General features: G+C 46.1%; 1 protein-coding gene across 1 annotated transcript in view; it reads left to right on the forward strand.

Moving 5' to 3' along the window:
• Positions 1 to 20,964, forward strand: part of LOC138580090 (zinc finger protein 25-like) — a 167,161-nt gene that overhangs the window by 135,567 nt on the left and 10,630 nt on the right. The window contains exons 5-7 of the mRNA XM_069650365.1: positions 597 to 707; positions 7,049 to 7,159; positions 7,763 to 7,879. Of these exons, the coding sequence (XP_069506466.1) occupies positions 597 to 707; positions 7,049 to 7,159; positions 7,763 to 7,879 (339 nt within the window). The remainder of the gene's footprint in view (positions 1 to 596; positions 708 to 7,048; positions 7,160 to 7,762; positions 7,880 to 20,964) is intronic.

Raw genomic sequence — 20,964 nt, forward strand, 5'->3', positions numbered from 1 at the left:
GTTGCATTGTTTCCTGCTCACTCCAAGATTTTTGTACCTGAAGACTTCATAGTTTGTGGAATTCCCTTTTCTAAATCAGTGTGCTTTAGTTAAATTTGGGTTTGCTGCATCCCCCATCACTTCCTGTGGGCTTATGACCTGAACTAGCCCAATTTACCTACCGCAAGTCAGAGAGCCAGGGGTGCATGCATGTACATTTTCTTTGATCTTGGTCTGGGAATAGCTTATGTCTGGTGTATTGGGAGCTTGGACTTCCTTCCTTCACATCCACTTAGAACAAACATGAATGGTTCTCCCTCCTTCTCACTTACTGACACCCTTTTCTTTTTTTAGCAGATTCCTTGTGTGTGTTGTTATTTGCCTTTCAGCTTTAACTATTAAATACAACTATTAAATATCTCTCCTCACACGTGATGCCCTGTAAGAAGCAATGCATGTTTTGACCAGTGTATGCCATTGGACCGATCCACTTCGGTCCCTAGAAACTCCTGTGATGCTTGTGTAAACTCATCCATTCTCTGCCATTTCTCCTTGAATGTGTTGCATTATTGAGTTTCCTTGTTGGTATTTGTTCATCTTTGTATTTTTAATTTCAGAAGATGTAGTTATCAAATCAGTGGTATCGTTTATAATTAAAGAAGAAGGCGAGACCTCTTCCTTGGACAGCAAATTCTCTCAAAGTGGTAGAAACATTACTTTTCCAGGAGGTTAGTAAGTATTAACAACTACATGTACAAAGGCCTCGATAATGTTCAACTCTTGATGTTTCATTTTTGAAATAGAGCAGTTCAGAGGGGCCATGCTTGACAAACAATTGCAGCCCTGGGTTTCAACAATAGATGCAACTAAGAATGTAAAAACATTTCATTATATACAAGGGGTAGCGGGCTGCAACCCAAATGTACTAAGCCCCCTCCTGACTCCCTGCGGCAAACTGGGAGGCTGTGTCTCCTCCAGATCAGACCAGATACACAGCCAGAAAGGCACTGCTTGCAGTAGACCCGTAGCCCACCAGACCACACTACAATTACTTCCCCAGCCCTTGTTCGGCCAATAGACTAGCCTAACCAGTTTGAAAGCCCCTATGAACTGGCCAAGACGGTCTAGAAGGGCCGATCCTCTTCTGCAGGATTCTAAGAAGAGTCTCTCTTCTGAACACTATGCAGAAATCCAGATTCTAAGAAGAGTCTCTCTTCTGAACACTATGCAGAAATCCAGATTTCCATTGTCTGATAAAACCTTTCAAAATCCCACTCAGTTCTAATATCTGTTAGGTGTTGTTTTCAGTTTCCTCTGACATATTTTACACCTAGAAGCTGATTTGTGTGCTTTACGTGTGCTGGATTTGTTAGCGGTTGAAGCCTGGTCCAGTGGTGGTAATAAAGGCATCCTGCTGGGGGTGGACCCTGATTGGTGTGTGCTCAAAGCAGCTCTAGATATTTGTCTTGTTTGTCGTTCATTAATTCAGGCCCCATGCTTTCACTGCACTAAAAATATGTATGCATCTTTTCTAGTCGGTGTCCCCACTGTACCCCATTCCCTTGTTCTTGTACTGCATGCCTCTTGCTCTGCATAGCTCTTGCCAACTTTGCATGGCTTTACATTACCATGAGTTGAAGGAAAGTCTGAACTCCAGTTATAGTTCTCCTGCACCGTCAACAAAACTGCAGAAAACCACGCTAATGGAGAACAACCTTTGCTTAAACTTGCAGTGAACCCATCTGTGATCCTTCTAAATGTAATCCACGGAATGCAAGTGAATTGTCTGACTTTTTATAATTGTACAGTTAAGGTGAAAAATGGGAAAACGCATGTTAGGGAGAATTCTCAAAAATTTGCCAATCCCTTCACCTTAGAGACCCCCAGCAACTTTGCTGGATTTTGAGGACTTGATTTTTTTTACCTGGAAAGAGTGTGAACCTTTTTTCCCCACTCTTTCATGTATTTTGATGTGTGTTTTACTCTTGTGTTCTTTGATTATGGAGTTTTAAGATGACTCCAAAGGTATCTTTTCATGTGTGTTAAACAGCACCCTCAGTGCAGTGACAGAGGGATGTCTTTTTAGACTTCCCAAAGGTTTAAATACCTTCTCTGGGATAAACTACTCTTTTCCAGAGAATGTAAGGTTAAATTGACTTTACTAGTCTTTTTAAATTCCTAGACCCAGCACACACTATCTTCCTATAGAGTGCTGGAGGGGTGACCTAGTATCCCCTGTGTCTAGAAACTCATGTAGCAGTCAAATGTTACCCCTTTCTATCAAAATGGCTGGTGGCAGTGGTTTTACAACGAACTACCATGATTTTTCCCGACGTGAACACCGGTAGCTAAAAATCTGCAGGAGCCATGTTTTTCAAGATGGCACCTTAAGCCCCTTTGTTTAAACAGGTCCCGGTCTTCTTTTTTGCCATTTCTTTTTGAAAAGGTCCTTCTAGAGTGTTTGTTGTGCGCGCCAAACCAGGTTTGGTCCCTTTGTTCGTATGCCTTTGGCGGGCTTCGGGACTGAAGACCGCCTCTGGCGTCTGAGTGTCTGGGGTGGGCAGGAAGTGAGGGAGGTGCCCGAAACTCCCTGTGCTTAGTCTCCTAGGAGACCCAAATATCCTCTGGTGTGATTGGCTGGCTGACTGTCCGGCAAGGACAGAAACCCTGCTGGGTGAGTGGCAGCTAGGCTGGAATGAATGGGAGAAAACTGTTTAAAAGGCGAGTCTCCTGGACTGGAAAGCAGAGTCGACCACTGGAATGAAAGAACCGAAGACGAGCTGGAAGAGGACGGCTGCTGCAACTCATGGACCGTTGGTTTGCCCGGTGAAGCCCTGCTGCAGGTCCGAATTTCATCTCGTTCATCTTGACAGAGAAGCCCCTTCAAGGACGACTTCTTCCTTTGAGTTGGTGTGCCAATCAACTCGTAAACCACCTGGATACCATTCTCGGAGCTGGATAGGATTAACCAGGGGGAAGGACACCGGCTTCCAGGGACACCAGGGAGAAGAGGGGGGACATCAGGGGACTCCTGCACTGCACAGGATCTGCGGAAAACGCAAACAAAATGGAGTCACTTCAGTTCCAGTAGCTGTAGATTCAAGCACACAAGCTGGTGTCCCTCTCCCTGGTTAATCTTAACCAGCTTTGAGAATGGTATCCAGGTGGCTTACGAGTTGATTGGTCCCACCAACTCAAAGGGATCCCCAGGTTCCTCAGCCCACACTGGTTCTTTGGCACCAAGTCGCTTCACTTATTTCCTTTTATTGGCCTCTTGGCTTTATGTGTATTCTTGCACTATGGCTTCCCCTTGTTAGCCTCGTGGCTCTGCCACCACGTGTCGCACACCTCTTGCCTACCTGTGGCCTTGCCGCACTGCAATCACTCATAAAAGTTCACTGTTTTGCTTCCTTCAGCCTTTAATATGCTTAACTTTAAGGCTTTAGTTAAATCGTTGTGCAATATGCATTCAAAATTGTTTACTTTCAGTTCAGTGTTTAACTTTCACTTATGTTGCTTAATTTAAGTTTCCATTTGTTCGGTATTCAAGATGCATTTATTTGCTTACGTTCAGGGGCCGTTCAGTCCCATAGAAGCACCCCAGGGCCTTGAACGCCTTACCGACACTGACAGGCCTCCTGTGCCTCTTCCTCTACTTCTCCTTGCTTCGGAAGCTGGGAAATCCACTGGTGCGAACCCTGCTCGCCTGCCTTGGGTGTCTCTCGACATGCTGGCACTTCCAAGGCTTCTTCCCAGATGCGGCCACGGGCTCCTTAGCAGCTCCTGCTGCACGCTCTACATTGTGGAGGCACCAAGACCTGTGGCGAATACTCAGCCCACTCGTTTCAGGTCCCACAAGTCGTCTGGGATAACTCCTGAGGCCCCTGGCTCCTTCTCTGGCCCCACCACGGTTGCCCCCCTCTCAAGGGTCTCCTCTGGGTCTCCTCCTGGTCTCCCTGTTTCTCTCTTCCTTGCCTGGCTGGTCTCCCTTTACACAATTGCAGCCCATTGACAGGCTGCAGGTGTGAATGCTTGATTAGCCCTGCCTGCCCATAATTAAAGGGACATGCCTGACCCTCACAGCTCTTTGAAGGCCTCTTCCTCTTCCCAGTACTAAAGTGGGGAAAGGGTGTAGTCTTTATTACTCCTAGTTGTCTCGTCTTCGTCCCAGTACTGTCAAGTGTCCCATGTGGGGATATGAGGGGAGTTGGTTTATAACAGCCCATAAAGGTTGGGGGAGGGTTAGGTTGGTCATCAATAGGGAAAGGGGGGATACCATGTCTCACCTTTTTTACCCTTACTCCTTTTAGTTTTCTTCCCCTTTCTGGTGCATCTGGACTGATAATATCTCCTGTCATTTTCTTGGTCAATGGGATATGGACCACTGCCTCTGGGATAGGGGGTTCTGCCTGAAAGGAATATGCGGAATACTGCATCTTGCCTGAGAGCATCTCATTCCCAATCCCCAGGGACCCTCCGCGCAGGTGATCCGCTCTTGCTTCTCCACCCCCAGGGTCAGGATCCAAGAGCAATGGCCTTTCCCTGGCCACCTGCGCAGACGATACAAGGGGAGTAGGAGTGAGAATACTCTCGGGTAACGAAGTAGATACATTAATGACGATGATGATTTTAAAAACTAGCAGTAGTTTCACTGTGCCCACCTTTGGAGCTGCAGGGAAACACTTGAATTGGCAGACCGTTCCTTTTAGGGGAATCTCAAGAATGTAACCAGTGCGTTGAACTGAATAAGGCGACTGAGTGCAGGCTGTCATGCAAGCAGTTCTACTGAAAGGGCTACCGCAATGCTTACGGGATGCAATTGGACACGTTTCCCAATTATAGAGGCTTTAAAATGATAAATACATGCAACTTGCCCACTGGAGCAACCTTTGAAACTGTTTTTCACAGAAAGAGCAGTGAAGGGGTTATGGCGTAAATTGTAAATGAATGAAGTCTGTGATGAATCGAGGGAATTGGTCCCTTCTCCCCAAGGGTGGGAGGCCCTTCTTGTGAGGCTAGGGCATTGAGCGCGGCCCATGGTAGAGACAAGTGGGACCTCATCGGGATAGACTTAGGGGACAAGGACTCCCGTTCCTGTGAGGAACTCCCTACATCGACGCACACTATGGCATACATGAGATATTCTCAAATTCCCGAAACCTATTCACCTTAAAACGAAGAAATGATATAGAGATGCCATTATTTTGCTGAAAAGGACTATGTCCCTTTAAAAGGAAATGACCAATCCACTGAGACGAGTACGTCACCTCGAGGAATCTAGAGAGACAGACAGAGAGGACAATAGAAGTCCGCAAGGGAAGGCCCTGAGTGATGTGACACTTGCAGGACGCAGCAACGAGAGACCCTGCAAGTCAGCCCACTCCAGCATATCGAGCGGATTGCTAACAGCAGGGCAGGAGCCAGCAGATGTATGGTGGCAAGAACCACCGGGAAACATCTGTGGTGGACGGACGGTCCATACAACTCTGTCGAGAGCATTATGAAGGGGAAGCCTGAAGGCGCCCTGTCCCAGTGCACAGACCGGCACACCGAAGCCAGGTGCGACACCAGTAACAGAGGGAAGAGGGCGAGAAACCATATGCCAAAGAAGGAAAGGCACCCGCAGTCGATGGCAGACAAGACCCAATCCAGAAAACATTGTGCTTGGAAGAGGATGGTAACCGGGAGTACAGCAGTCGTGGGGGGCCTCAAAGGGGGGCTTGTTATATTAGAGATCCAACTCGTCTCAGTTCTAATTTGGAAACACAGTTAATCTTGAAGCAAGTCAAGAGAAGAGTGAGAGCCCAAGAGGGGAGACATTTGAGAAGTTCAATACTGATGGAGAAGATCTCGTAATTGCAATACCATGGGAAAAGGGTTAAGAATCTAAAGTGAATGTAAAGTGTGATGGCTTGAAGGCCCAGCCCATACCCTGGTAAAGGGAAGATAATCTAAAGTGAATGTAAAGTGTGATGGCTTGAAGGCCCAGCCTATACCCTGGTAAAGGGAAGATAATCTAAAGTAGTGAATGTAAAGTGTGATGGCTTGAAGGCCCAGCCCATACCCCGGTAAAGGGAAGATAATCTAAAGTGAATGTAAAGTGTGATGGCTTGAAGGCCCAGCCCATACCCCGGTAAAGGGAAGATAATCTAAAGTGAATGTAAAGTGTGATGGCTTGAAGGCCCAGCCCATACCCCGGTAAAGGGAAGATAATCTAAAGTGAATGTAAAGTGTGATAACTGGAAAATACAAACCATACCTTGGAAAAAGGCCCACACAGTGAAACAGATACAAGGTTGGACAGGCAGCCAAACTGAACTGAACCAGAATAAAGAAAAGGGGACAGCAGCCCAAATGCAAGAATATAACCAAGAGTATATTGAGTGACTGTCACTTAAGTGAGAGAGATCCCGAAAGGGAAAGAACCCATTGAAAAGAGTTAGAGACTGATCAAAGAAGTATTGAGAACATGTTTAAGAATTCTCTGCTAATTAACACACTGATACTAAAGATATCCAAAGGAGAAGGGAGTCATTCTCCAAGCATAAGTTATGTCACATAGTGGTATTGTCAGTTAGGGTAGTTTGGCAGGGAACCTCTTTTTCTGGACTTCCACAAGCACATTAGTTAGTAAATTCAGTAGGGAACTCCCACAGTGATAGGAAAAGTTGGCCTTACAAACTTTTACTTAATAAATCTTCCTGACAGTGTCGCCTGAGAGTCAGTGTTTTCCTTTGGACGCGGCACAAGTCCTTTGTTATTAAGAGCGGTGGAGCCATTCATGGTGTAGCGCTTGGCCTAATGTGGCTGACTGCCTGGGTCTGGCATTCTTCCTCTGGCTTCACATACTTGTGTTAATTACATTATGTGACCATAAAAACACAAGTATGAACCGCAGTGGGCGTGACTTACAGAAAAGCATGGAGTCCTATGCCAAGAGATCTTGTATTGAACATGTTAGCAGCTCCGTTCTCTATTGAATGAATAGCCAGTTGCTCCAATGTTCAGTGCCTTATTACTAATACCTTCTCATTTATTAAACTGTGGATCAATTGCTCTTGTCCAACAGGATTAAAGATTCCTGAGCCGGAAAATCCCTTCATGAAGGAACAGGATTCCGAAGTAAGCTTGCTTGATTGCAGCTTGGAAGCAGATGAAAGCAGCACTGGATCGAGCTCTGGTACCTTGTCAATGTTCCGCACTGTGTGTGCTGAGCGGATTGGACTTTCTCATTTCATTCATGATTTGCTTGCCTTAAATGCCCCATTATCTTCCATTTCTATCTTCTATGGTCTGTGTGCTTTGACATGCATGCATTATATACTTGGCACACTTCTTATTCCAAAATCTGCATTTAACATATTTCAAGTTGAACTTTTTGTTATATTCACTGAACACATCCATCTTGTTGCCACGAACATGTGAATTAGAGTCAGAAAGTGTTGATTTCCTCACCTTTTGTCGCTTCATTACAAAATGTTAACATCATTAGTCCTGCTCACTGTCTCATTGTATCCAGCGGAGGCGCTTTGATGCAATTTTCTGGGTGGCTGGATTTATGAGTACTACTCAGAAGCCCTTTCAGAAAGACCCTGTGCACAATACTTGGGCCTCGTCCTGCATTCTTGGTATCTCCTGAGGAAATCTCATGCAATTATTCAAATCCGATATCTAATTTACTCCAAAGTTATAATCACCAACTTTCCTTCTAATTGAATGCCATCTCTTCATTGTTAGATTTGTTTTCCCTTTGTTCACACTTGCGCTTTCCTTTTGTTATCAGAACATGTGATTAGGAAGTCTGCAATATCGCCCATCTTCAAGAAAGAGGAATCGAGCGAGAACATTTTCACAGACTATTACCCCTATATGGGAAGTGGCTGCATCGATAGTGGCACAGGTAACTCCATGACGTTTTCCTTGCTTTATGTAATGTGATGTAATTTGACTTTTGTATAGCTTCTTTTCCCATTGGTATGGCTTCAAAGGGCTGTAGGTGAATGCCCTCTGGGCACTGAAGTCTGAGGTATGTGAAATTCGTCAGTGCAGTTTAGAATGTGTGTCTGCATTTTAGCCAATATGAATGTATGAAGGGGTGGCCAAGATCCAGTTAGCTGGCATGTGGATGGGGTGCTTTGAGGTAGATGGGAGAGTATGCAAGAGCAACGAGACTCATTATGTGTCAAGCTAGACCGAATTTGTGCCGTGGGACGTAGCTGCTTTCTTATAGAAGATATGTTATGCGATGTGTCTTGTTACATAGCAGGTGCGTGCAGGTGGGTGGCAGTGCCTTCGGCAATCTTCCATCAGCATGGAGTTTGATATGTACTATGAGACAGGCATGGTATCAAGAGACAGAGACTCCAAAAATATTTCTTTTGAAACCTTTATTTACTAAGGTTCCTGGGGTGCTGGAATGCCTAACTGGCCCCAACGCCAAAAGGATGGTTTCCTTAACTGATGTTGCTAATGCCCGTCATCGTCTAGTAGTACAATATAAGTCTGTCTGTGTCTAAACCTATGCTTGCCCTCACGCTGTACAAAAAATGTGATGGCAAGTTTCTTGAAAAGCAAAGTGGTTCAACAAAAATGGCAAAACCAAAGTTAGTTTCAGGAGTTCTTTTCACCAGGAGCAATTTGATCAGTGTCACAAAGAGGGGTTCACTCACCAGGGCTGTTCATACGACCTTCTCCACAGGGCCCTTATGGTGAATTCAAACACTTCCATTGTCTTTGAGTTTCTTGGGGGTTCCCTTCCCCAAGCTTCAACTGGTTCACTTTCAGCTTTCAATGCAAAACACAAAGTCAGCTTCTTCAAGGGGCCTCCAGGGTTCCCATCCCCATGCTCTGTCCTCTTCCAGCTTTCAAGACACAAAACAGCTAGTCGGATGTATCTTTTTTTATGTACAATCTTTTCCTGCATATCATCCTCTTGTGGGGTAGAATCAGAGTTTGTTTTTTACTTTTCCTCAGCGGGACCACTCTAATGCTTTTGCTTTGTTACTTTCTCTTCCTTTTGAACTTTTAACTTAAGGTGCTTCCTGCACTCATTTCGTATGTTCCTTCACCTTTTCTGTGCACACTTGCGCTGACCTTTCTTCCTTATCTTGCTTGTGCCCCTTGCACGCTTATTTAATGCTTTTGTACACTGTTACGCTCGTTTCTTTCTTTTTGGTTCTCTCGCACCCTTTTATACTGCCCTTTCCTCTGTGCCTCTTGCACCTTCTCCACAGGCTTCTGGCCCTCTTTCATTCCTTGTGTTTCATAGTCCAGTACGCACAAACATGTCACACACTTACACTGTTACACTGTAACTTGTATCTTTGTCAGAGATTTTCCCATCGGCTTCAATGAACCCCCATTCAAACGCGATCCACTTTTACGTGTTCTATGGCGTTTACCTCATATCGCGCTCTTCACAACCTCACAACCCGCCTCGGTAAAGCTCTCTGACTCACCCGACTGACTTCTGCGCCACTGCTTCACTCCAACTCTTCATTCTGAGGTCATGGTCTCCCCACCTGCCCCTCGGACACTCCTGGGCTGTCTCACCGGCCCAGGGAAACTAGCTTTCACATAAACAGGTCCTCTGGGGCACCAGCACGCCTCTATATTCTCGTGTACGGACCCTTCTTGACTCCTTGGAGACATGGCTCCCTCGCCATGTTTCTGCCGTTTTGCACAGCAGTTCCTCAGCATCTCAGCGTCTCAGCATCCGGTCTCTGGTCCTGGATAATGCTGGTGGCTTGGCTCTCCTCCCAACTCGTTTTCCCGCTGGCTCTCCTACTCGCTCTTACACTTGTGTCAGACCACACCTTTTATAGTGAAAAGACCAGTTAAGTGGAGTCAGGTGTGAATGGCAACTTTTGAATGCCTGACCCTGCCTGACCCCATTAGTGGGACAACTTCTTTCTATGGTAGGTTTCCCTTACCTTCCCAATGTTATTCCTATGGGTAATCCTTACTGATCCTACTCGCATCTTCCTCGTCTCATTGTTTGGTGGAAATGGGGGTGAAGGGGGAGATCGGGTGAGACTGGAGAAACCCTGTAAAGGATGATGGAGAGTAGGTTAGGGTGGATTTGGGACTGGGGAAATACCATGTTCTTGCCCTCGGTTATCCTCCTCCCAATCCCTTTTGACGCTTCACTCAGGTGATATTCCCTCGCTTGTCAAACCCCCAGGGTCGGGGCCCAAAAGCAATGGGCCTTCCTTGGCCACCTGAATGGAAGCTACTGAGGGAGTGGATAGAAGAATACCAACAGGTTTCTCACAGTGCCCGTGTGTCTTGGCTGGTTTCTGGTTTCGTAGATGCAGCGCAGGTTCCTTCCAGTGGTCTACTGGAGGTTATTCTCTCCGTCACTCGGTACATTTCATGAGGGGTTCATTGCTGCCTGGGCTTATCTGACAGGTGGTTAAGTAACCTGAAGTGTTGCATGGGTGCGTCAGGAAGCGGGGGGCAGGGAGGAGCCAGGCCTTGAGAGCCTTCCGGACAGCAAGGTTATCCTCTAAGCGGTGAATGCTATGAGGAATTGTATTCCAGATAGTGGGGGATTCGACGGAGAAGGAGGATCCCACTATTCTTATTGATTTTAAGGGAGGGATCACAAGGAGGAGAGCAGATCCTGATCAGCGGTTTCCGTTGGCTTGGTAACAGTAGAGTTTGCCTTGAAGGTATTTTGGAGTCATCACCAAACCCCAGCCTAAAGTCTCCTCCCATGTGACATGGGGAAGGCAGCCACTACCTGATCCTAACCCTGGGGGTGGGATCAAAGGGAAGGATCACATGGGAGGAAAGGGATATCAAGTGGAAGTGGTTACTCCACTAGGAGACATGCAATATTCATCTTCTGAAGATGAGGAGGAAGTCATTCCCAGATATTTAATGGCACACTATCAATGTACCAATCCCTCTAATATCGATGTTCAAAGAACCTGTTATAAAAAGCCAGTTAAACAGAGCCAAGTTGGTGCCTCAGAGACTCAAGAATGGAAGATGAAAACCTAGAGTTATCATGACTGTCTTAATGAAACATTCTCACTCTGTGATATTTCAGACTCTTTACCCAAGCTCCACTTACTCTAATAACTCTCATTTTATAGGACAATCTGATTTGATTGAGAATAAAATGGAGAAACTTAATATTACACTCTCCTATGGATTTCGATTACCATAATCCCAAAAGTATTGGGACGAGGAAGAGGAACTCTGAGGCAATGGGGACTCAGAAGTGTGAATATTCAAAGGTGCGGCCTAGTCTTTTCCCATTAGGACATCTGAGTGGGATATTTAAAACCCAGCATAAGACTTGGCTGTGGTGTGAAGATGAAGCAGAGGAAGAAACACTTCATGGCCATGCAGGAGACGTAGCAGAGGGAGTTCAACCCATTCGAGGTGCAGGAGCAGCCACAGAGAGAAGCCTGCCAACAGAAGTCACCCTGAGGTGTGTAACCCAGACGTACTGCAGAGTACGTGCAGCTAAGGACGGCGTACTAAGAAGAAGCCCCGCTGTGAAGGAGACACGCTACCGAAGCAGTGTAAAGCAGACTGGGCAAGCAGCGGAAGACCAACTGAGCTGTCATTGCTCCCTGAGACTGCCGTGAAACTTACCCGAGGCTCGCAGAAGCGGGCGAGAAGGCAGACTGTCTGCAGAAGCACTGTTGCGAGGCCTGACAGCCAGAAGGAGTTGCTGCAAAGAACCGGTGAGTTGTCAATGCTGACCCTGGGGTGCTCCGTGCGCAAAAGCGGTCGCAAACTAATGATTTTGAATGATGAACAATTAATAAAACTAAGCCGAACGTATTTAATGAATACCCATTAATTAAAGAAAACAAAGCTAAGTGGAAAAGAAAGACTTTAGGAAAGTTTGTAAGCAACATAACGTAGAGCCAAAAGGCTGTCAAAAGACTTTGGGTAAATTCCAAGAGGGAAAAGGTTATAACCAGTACTACCCACAGCAAAAGGTTGTCAACAGACTGGGCGAACTACCAGTGGGGAAATCCTCTAAGCAACATTACCTACAGCCAAGAGGCCACAGGCAGACCAGATCCAGAGGACCTCTGGGAAAAGCTCTGAACCAGCATTACCATCAGCCAAGAAGTTGTGAGAAACCCTTAATACAGCAACCAAAACATAAGTCCCCTTTTAAGAGAGATAATTTTGGGAAAGCCTATATGTCATATTGCCAACAGTCAAGAAATTGTGAACCTACGCCGAAAGACTGTTGTGGAGAATACTGGAATCAAGCCAGCAAGTTTGAAGTTAGTAGTAGGAGTTTTCTTCTTGGCAGGCAAGTATACCAGGAAAGGGCTAATGGTGCTTAGTCCTGGCAGGGGAGTGAACCATGAAAGAAGATGATGGTTTGATATCTTTGTGGCAGAAACGATTTATGGAAAGAACTTTAGTTGAATGAAAGGTACATATGTGCTTTAACATTTGTTGATGAGCAGTGGCATCACTGAGACAAGAGGTTTGCTATCCTGACAAGAGTTGTGTTACAAGAAGAATTATTAAGAATCTTGACAAGAAGTATCTGTTGACAAGAGTGTTATATGATGACACAGCAATTGCATTTCGTTTTCGAACCCAAGAACATTTGGGTGTGAATTAAAAGACTGTTTTGTTGAAATAATCTTTAGCCATATTTTCCTTGTATGCATTTATTCTATGTATTAAAGTGAGGGCCAGAGATAGTTTGAACATTAGGTCAGTTTTCCTTAGGCGTAGTTTGCTAGATAGAGATCCCTCTTTTAGGTTGGGGAAAGCTAGGTGTTCATCAAACCCCCTTTTTACTTTGAATAAGTGGCAAACCTTGAGAAAACGTTACCTTTGTGTCCGTCTTGCATTTCTGACACCTCACGGTATTCTGAGCCTGTCTTGTGCGGGATGGATGATGCACATGGCTTTGAAGGTGGCCAGTGGAGGATGCGAAGGGTGGGTGTGATATGCTCTCTGGGGCCAAGGGCCAGGAGGAGCCTGGCTGCAGTGTTGTAGACCCGTTGGAGCTTTCTGAGTTGAAATGCAGGGACGCCCAGGTAAAGGTGAATTGGTGTAGTCTAGGTGAGAGAGGACAATAGCCATGATTGCTGTGACTCTGTGAGGGTAGGACAGGTAAGGCAAGATGCGTCTGAGAATGTGGAGGTGTAGATAGCAAGAGCTGGACACAGAGTTGATGTGGTGTGAAGGTGTCAGGTCAGCGTCCAAGTCACATCCCAGGTTCTTTATTGAGTTGGAAGCGGCGGGAGAAGGGCCTAGAGAGATGGGCTAAGGGGTGTGTTGGGGGAAGAGTTTCCAGGGTGGAAGAGGTGGTTAGCTGCCATCGAGTTGATTTCTATGAGGCGAGGTCGGGATGAGGAATGGCAGAGGTTTTGAGGTTCTTTAGGACCTAAACCCTGCTCCTGGCTGTCAGCATCAGCCTGTAGGCAGGAGCTACCGCATGGGAACCAAGAGCTACTAAAGATGCTCTTTTAACTTGTCCATTCTGTATGAACCATTGGGTTTAAATGTGTATTAGATGTGTTCTAATTCTTTTTTATTAACATTCTCAAATACTCAAAGTTAATGTCACATTTCCATGTTTGGAAGGCACCAGTTGGCTCTAGGAGACAAAAGTAGCTCCTGGTAGCTGTTGGTTTGATGCTAACCAGGCTGTGCTGTGTTAGAAGCAGGAGCCTAATAGCTCACAGCTGCCCTCAATTTCGAACCTTGTGATCTGATCTGGATGTCATAGCTGTTGTAGCAGGGTAGGTCATATGAGCGAATAAGAGCAGAGAAGGGGCTTGGGTAGAAGTTGAAGAGAAAGGGGGTTCAGGGAAGTGCCCTGTGGTATCCCATTGGTGACAGGGTGGGGGAAGTAAGGAAGGAAGTAAGGAAGGAGGGAAGGAAGGAAGGAAGGAGTCTACAATATAGACAGATGTTGGTCTAGGAGAGAATATACTGCTGCACGGGATTTATTATATGGTGTGATAGTTGGGAGGGGTCAAGCAGGCAGTTACCTTCAAAGAGAGTGGAAGGCAGAGGGCCATTGGACCATGGCCTGACAGGGACGGGGTAGAGAGGATGTGAGCAGGTCAACTGAGATGAATGGGCACAGGGTTTGGATCTTGCCCCTGTCTCACACTCGGTAGTCATCCCATTCTGTTGGCATTTGATACTAGCTAATTGCAACAATAAATGGCTGGACTTCCGTGACAACAAGGCTCATGCAGAGCTGGCAGGGGGTGGAGGTGTCATGGTCTGTACGTGGTGCTGGGGAAGGGGGAGCTGACATCTCAGTGGAGTGGATTTGGGCCTAGCAAAAAATGGGAGATGGCAGTACACACAATTGAGTCTCTAAACACATGCATACATTAGGTTACTGGCATACAGATTAATGTTATGTTGTGCGAATATGTACGGAGGGGGGCTCCCCCCTTAGCTTACACGTGTTTACCTGCTGCGGGAATGCTAAAGGGGGGTGGGACGATGCCACCTCTCTCCCAACAACTTTCTATTATTTTCAGTCATTTTTGGTCTCTGCTATACCACCTTTCCAGAGGCTTTCAAGTTCCTTATAACACTGTGGGATGTGCTTAAGTATTAGGAGGACCTGTTTTGATAAACTTGGTTAGTGTTCGCTTGCGATTGAGCCTTTCTAGATACTGAGGTTGCAGAAGGCTGTCCTCTTTTAGATAACCTTTGTTATGCATCTTGATTTAATGTATGTTTTGTATATGTGGGGGTTAGCACATATTGACTAGCGCAATGCCCGGTCTTAATCACTTTGCACTGCGCCCTATACTCTTCATGTCACATTTGTGATGAGTTCGCATGTTAAAATGTGTGCTAATAGGTGGAGCATTTATTGTGCGAATACAGCATAGATTGAAATTGAAAAGAACACATTTCTTTAGAGCAACATTGCCTGTCTTGGGTACAGGTCACATCTTGCGTCAGAACTAGGGCAAGAAAGGTATTTCTTAGATTGGTTTTCTATCTCATCCCTTCTCTCACCCTCTCCCCCACACCCCACTATTTCTGCATCCTCCATCCGATCTCTCGTAGTGCTGTAAATTGATCTGTGTGTAGCACATTATAAAATCCTTGTAAATAAATTTCTGATGCTTGTTAATCTGCTTAGAATCACATGCTGTGCATAGGTCCGACATCCAGTGGTCACTGCAGAGTATTGCAATGGCCATCGGAGAGAAACCGGTTTCATTCACAGGGCAGAGGCGGGAGAGCAGCATGAACCATGGCAGCAGACTGTGACTCGGGAAGGGGCTTTAGTAGGAAGTCTTACTGGGCACCAAGTGCTGTACATCATGCTGTGGGTAGATTCTCAGAGCACATTTCATGCTTCCATTTGAAACCGGTTTATTATTTTTATAATTTGTACTTCCCTGTATGTTTTGTTGCGATTTTTAAACTGATAAAGAAGAGCCATCTCTTGATGAAGGAACTAAAGGATACATTTCCTAAACCCGAGGTAGAACGGCACACCTAATCCTGGTAGGAGGAGGATCAACACAAGGGACTCACAATGCATTCTAGTTCAACAAAGGTTCATTATGGCTTATTGCAAGGTTGGGTCAAATAAAGAAAATGCAACTTAAGCTTTGAGTAAATGAAAGGATGGCTTATCTGAGCTTCAGGTGAGAAATCTCAATCTGGATTCTCCCAAGCGTAAATGATCAATCTACAGCCACTCTGTCCTGACTCAGTTGTTGCTCTCCCTCACACTCCACTGTCCCAGGTCCTTTCCTTCTCGTCCTCAGTTCTGTGAGTCCCATATTCCTGAGCCTTGGTCCCTATATGAACCTACGTCACAGGGCAGGTCAGAGGCAGAGGTTTGGCAGCTCTGACCTGAACCCAAAAATATCAAGCCTGAGACAAGGATTCTGGAGCAGTCGAGATTCTATTTGGCTGCTTTTTCACCACCTCACTCTCTTGGGTTTGTCAACGGTCACTTGCCTAAGTGATGTGATCTTACACATCTGCCTGCCTTCTCTCTCTTCCACCTACTTAATGGTCCGCCACATGCTTGAAGCTCAACCCTTCTCTCGCAAATCCTTTTAGGGGTTGGTTGGGCGTGCGTCAGAACTTCGTCTGACTTTCTCACTCTGAGGTTCTGCTGACCGCTTCCTGATGTTTCCTTCCCCCCTTTGCTTTTATTGTGCCCGTCACCCTCCTCCTGGTCTCTTTCTATCATCTCTTGCAGCCTCCTTGTGAAGTGTTTCCAATGTTCCTTCTTGGATCTCTCTTCTGACCTCCTCTTGGGTTTCGTTTTCAACCTCCTCTGTCATTTCATTCTCTTCTCTAACTTATTATAAGGGTATGTATTGAGCATGGACCTAGCTTCAGGAAGCAACGGAGCGCTTTCAAACTCCTGCATGATCTTCTTCATGCGTTCTTCTGACCCCCCCGCCCCCGACGCCCACCCACCTACATACACTTCTTTGCCCCAGGCTGGCCTATGCCCTCTTTGCTTCGGAGGGGTACAGTCTAAGTTCTCCTTCTCTGCAAATTTTGCTGCCTGGTGAGCGAGCAGATGTCCTTACGTCTTTCGCGGCAGCCTTTCAAGCCCTGTGTTTAATGATCGTTGTGCAGCAACGTTTCCCACGGTAAGTTGACCATGTCCCCACTAATACCTGTGTTCTACAAACCAATTTAAATAGAGGTGTAAATGTGTGTTTTGTTTGAATATGACATTTTTTATTTCTCGGTGTTATCAGTTTTATTATGACAGTCTTTAAGCTGCAACATATAGTAACATTTTACAAATATTGTAAATCATTTTATAGATGGGCAACTGTTGATTTTAAAAGAACAGTATTGCAACAATGTACATATTTTGGCAGCTAAAGCACTTTTAAAATAGTACAATATTAGTAGGTTCTAATTGTTTATGTAAGGCTTGTTTGTAGTTTCGTGAAGAGCACATGGTTTATGATTACAGAATAGATGGTGTTTTCTGTACCTGTAATCAGTGTGCTGCGAGGGATCTCCCATCCTGTTTGATATGTTTGATATTCTATTGGTGGGTTTTCTGGATGTTTTATGACCTTGTTATATAATCTAGATGTTTGGAGCAGGTGATCATTACTGTGCATTCCCTGATAGTATTTAATCCTAATGGGCGTACTGGCAACTATGGAGCAGTTCATACTTCAGCTGTGTGACCTCGGTTGACCAGCCTATATTTTGTTGCACTAAATTATTTCCACTTTGTTCTGTGGATGCCATGTTTGCAACACCAGTGTCATTCTGACACTCGGGTACAGGTAAATATTTTGCTTGTAATTTCATGCGTGCATAGGGATTTTTTTACGCCTGAACCTAGCTTCCAAGAAACTGATCACCATAGAAGAGGAGCCCATTTCTTAGTGGTAGGGTCCGTGGAGGTTAAGGGGAATGAGCGTTGCAGGGGAAAGTGTGTGGTCCATATTGGAGGAGGTGTTCTTTGAAGTATAGGCTTTCATTCCTTCTTGAAGTGTAAGGGGTAAGGTGGAGAATAAGGAGTCCCTGGTTATGCCACAAGTGACTGTGTAACACTAGGATTTGTTGAAATCCATCTGGACAAGTTGGTATCTGTTAGGTAGGAAAATAACTAAATTCCTTTCCTGCCTGCAGCGAGGATGTTGATGAAGACTGTGGTTGACTGTTGCAGGTGACCAAATGAGGCTCTTTGTCCAAGATGAGGTTAGGATTGTAACTGACCTGAATGCTGACCATCTAGGGGCAGCATTGTCGTTGCATCCCATATCCGTAAACTTGTATGAAGTTGTGAACTATATTCTCCGTTATCATGCCTCAGAAGGGTATGCTGCCAAGTCATCTGGATAGAATGTGTTTTGTTTTCAGCAGGGATACGATTTAGTCTGCTTTCAGAGTGTCAAGAGGGATTCCTTGTTTGAGTAGAGGATGATGTGAAGTTCTAGCGTAAGTCTTCCCATGTGGTATCTTTTATAAGGGAGGTGTTGAGGAATCAGGAATGAAACACGGACACGTTAGCCATGTTTTTCGTTAAAGACTTCAATTGAAAATGGAAGGGTTGGGAAAAGGCCTCTTTGACCCTGCTCTAAGAGGAATGTCCCTACCTAAATCAAAACTAAGGATCTGTCTGTGTCAGGATATCAAAACCAATACTGTCCTGTGCCCAAAGTTCTATTCTGACCCTCACATTAAAACTGAACTCTAAGGTGAAATGTCTTTAAGCTTGGGAGGTTTAGAAAAGTGTTCACAAAAAAATAATAAATGGCTCCAACACAAGTTCTTCCAGGATAGAGATCCTTTGTTCCAGAGGGTGGTTCCCGTCCGCTAGATTCCTCTTGGCTCTCCGAAGTTTCACATACAACAGTTCTTTGTGCCTTTTATAGGCTCTCACCAGTTGACATACAAACTTATTTGACTTTGCAACTGTATTTCCAGAATCGTTGGTATGCTTTTCTGCCCCTTTTCTATTTCTCCTCTCCCTCTTTTCTATACTTGATATTGCCTCTCAGGATCTCTTTATATCATACAGTTATGATATGATAGGTTATTTATAACACGCTTAATACCCAGAGGTTTCTAAGCGCGGACCCGGGGATCGAACCTGTGTTTCTCCGTGTCGTCTTGCTTCCAAGGCGAGCACGTTACCGCTGAGCTATCCTCCCGGGACAATTTGTGTTGCCTGCTATACGCCCCTGCCAGGGCTCCTTGCTGTCACACACTGGTGGTTGCCTCGCATTCTCTCCTGCAAGGGCTTCTTGTATTCACACGGGGCTTCTGCCCTTCCCCAAAGTTGCATATACACTTTGTTAGTCAATCTGTCCTCTGGATAGATTATCAGGTTTGGGTTTTCCCAATATGTGCATAACATATATCCTTTTGCTTGAATGGGGTTTGTTTGTTGCTTAATCGCTCTTTTTACATCACGTTCATTCGTTCTCTCTTTCTTGGTTATTTGTGTGTTAACCACTTTCACTCTGTGACACGCCCTGGGGTCCTTCTTGCGACCGCCACTTCTGGATTCTTTTGTCTGTCGCGGCTTCAACTTCACACGTCTGCTTCTCTCTGGGCTCCAGTAAGTAAAGCACTGCTCTCTGTCACCTGCAAATGGCCAGGAGTCTCTCACCGGCTCCTGGTATTCCTGCAGTGTGTCCTTCTTGCGCAGCTCTTCCTTCTGCGTTGGTGAGGCACCTGGCTCCACCACACCGGTTACTGACTTTAGGTTTCTTCACAGAGAGACGCAGCTCTCTCCCACTAGTAGTAGACCCTGACTCCCTGCTTCAGTTGCCTTTTGAAGGTCCCGGGTACAGGTGTTAGCAAGCAACCACCAGAGGGCTTGTTGGGCTTGTAGCCTCTCTTGCTGTGTACCACGCAATTCCTCTTCTTCGTCCCAGTGTTTGGGTCATTCTGGGATATTAATTCACTTTTGAGAATTGATTTGAAAAACTTAAACATTTCCAGCAGTATTAAATGCTGAACGAGTTCTGGATGATTGATGAGTTTAATTGAAGAGGGTGATTTCCCTATTATTCATGGGAGAATGACTAGATTTATCATATTAAGCCATGATGGTGTTGGATATTGGAGGGTTATTTTCAAGAGAAAATGGGGATACGCCGTCTCGCCCGATGAAGCCATGACAACTCCCCGGAGGTTGTCTCACCCCATGTAATTCTCCCTCATATTGCTATACCCAGAGTCCAGATCAGGGGGCAGCTGCCGTCCCCTGACCACACAGGAGGAGGTCACTGCCAGGGAGTCAGTGATGACTCCATCAGATTCATCCGAGGCCGGATGAATGTTGCCTCAGCAAGGGGTGGTTTTAAGCACACATGGGCTTCATCACGAGTTGGGCGGTAACGCCGGCGGTATTAGCCCTATCGCCAAACCCCCCGGCGCTATTAGCGCCAGATCACGGGTTTGGCAGTAATGGAATTCCCCATTACCCACTGAGCCCATACGGGAATGCCCCATTCCCCATTGGGCTCAATGGGGAATTTTCACGCTCTTACCGCCGGCGGATTTCCCGCCGGCTGTAATAGCTCACATTTTTGGCGGTTTTCCCCCCAGCTAAGAGCTGGGGAGAAATCCGCCGAAGCCCTGATTTGGTGGACCCTTAAATCTGGCGGTAATAGCGCAACCGCTGGATTTAAGGGTTACCGCCAAACTCGTGATGAGGCCCCATATATGGTTTTCCAGGGTTTAGACCAGAGGTTATTCTATTTTGGGGTTTGGCGTAGGCATTGGGGGATGATTGTCCAATGGTTGGAAATGTTGACGTGCTGCCTAATCTTGACAATTTAGTATGTGAAAAACTCATTAAGTCTTGCATTTTTCTGTTGAGTGAGGTGTGGCTGATTCAGTTAAGGGATTGATGCATTATTTTTCATATAAGTGCTTTGCTTATGCTCGCTATTTCCATCGTTGCCGTGACTAGGGGGATGATTGTGGTGGTAATTGGTTCATGTGAGCTGTCTTTAGGGATTTGAAGATGACCGGCTTCCTGGCAGATGGGATTTCGTGTAGACTGCCCCTGAATACTTTTTGCATTTGTGGTGCAGACGGTTTGTGCTGGTTTTGTGGCTCTTGGTGTTTAGTGTGCTTAAAAGGATGTGGATGATCCACCAGGGGGCGCAGAGATGTGCTGACGCATCTCAGCTCGTCTCCTCCGTTGGGCACCGTTTGAGGGTCTTGAGCCCCCCCCCAACACCCCCGGAGTGAGGAGCAAACCATACCCCCACCTTGCCAACGTTGGTGGGCACATCACCCCGAAATTTGAACTTCCGCAGTGGAGCCGCTGCGAAACCGCGGCCCGTTGAAGTTTGGAGGGAGAGGGACCCCACCCCCTTCGGCACCGCGGCTCCACAAGAAACTAGGCGGAGCCCGGGCTAGAGAGCGGCCTGTGACTAGACCGAGCGACGCTGGCTGGCGCCTTCCCCCTGGAGGGAGGTAGTGGTGGCAGGGCGCACCCTGGATGTAGCTGGACCCGCTCCCCCAGGGACAGACTCAAGCCCC

Source organism: Ambystoma mexicanum, chromosome 3p (assembly GCF_040938575.1).
Source record: "Ambystoma mexicanum isolate Mex_15411 chromosome 3p, UKY_AmexF1_1, whole genome shotgun sequence".
In the NCBI taxonomy this organism is placed as follows: domain Eukaryota; kingdom Metazoa; phylum Chordata; class Amphibia; order Caudata; family Ambystomatidae; genus Ambystoma; species Ambystoma mexicanum.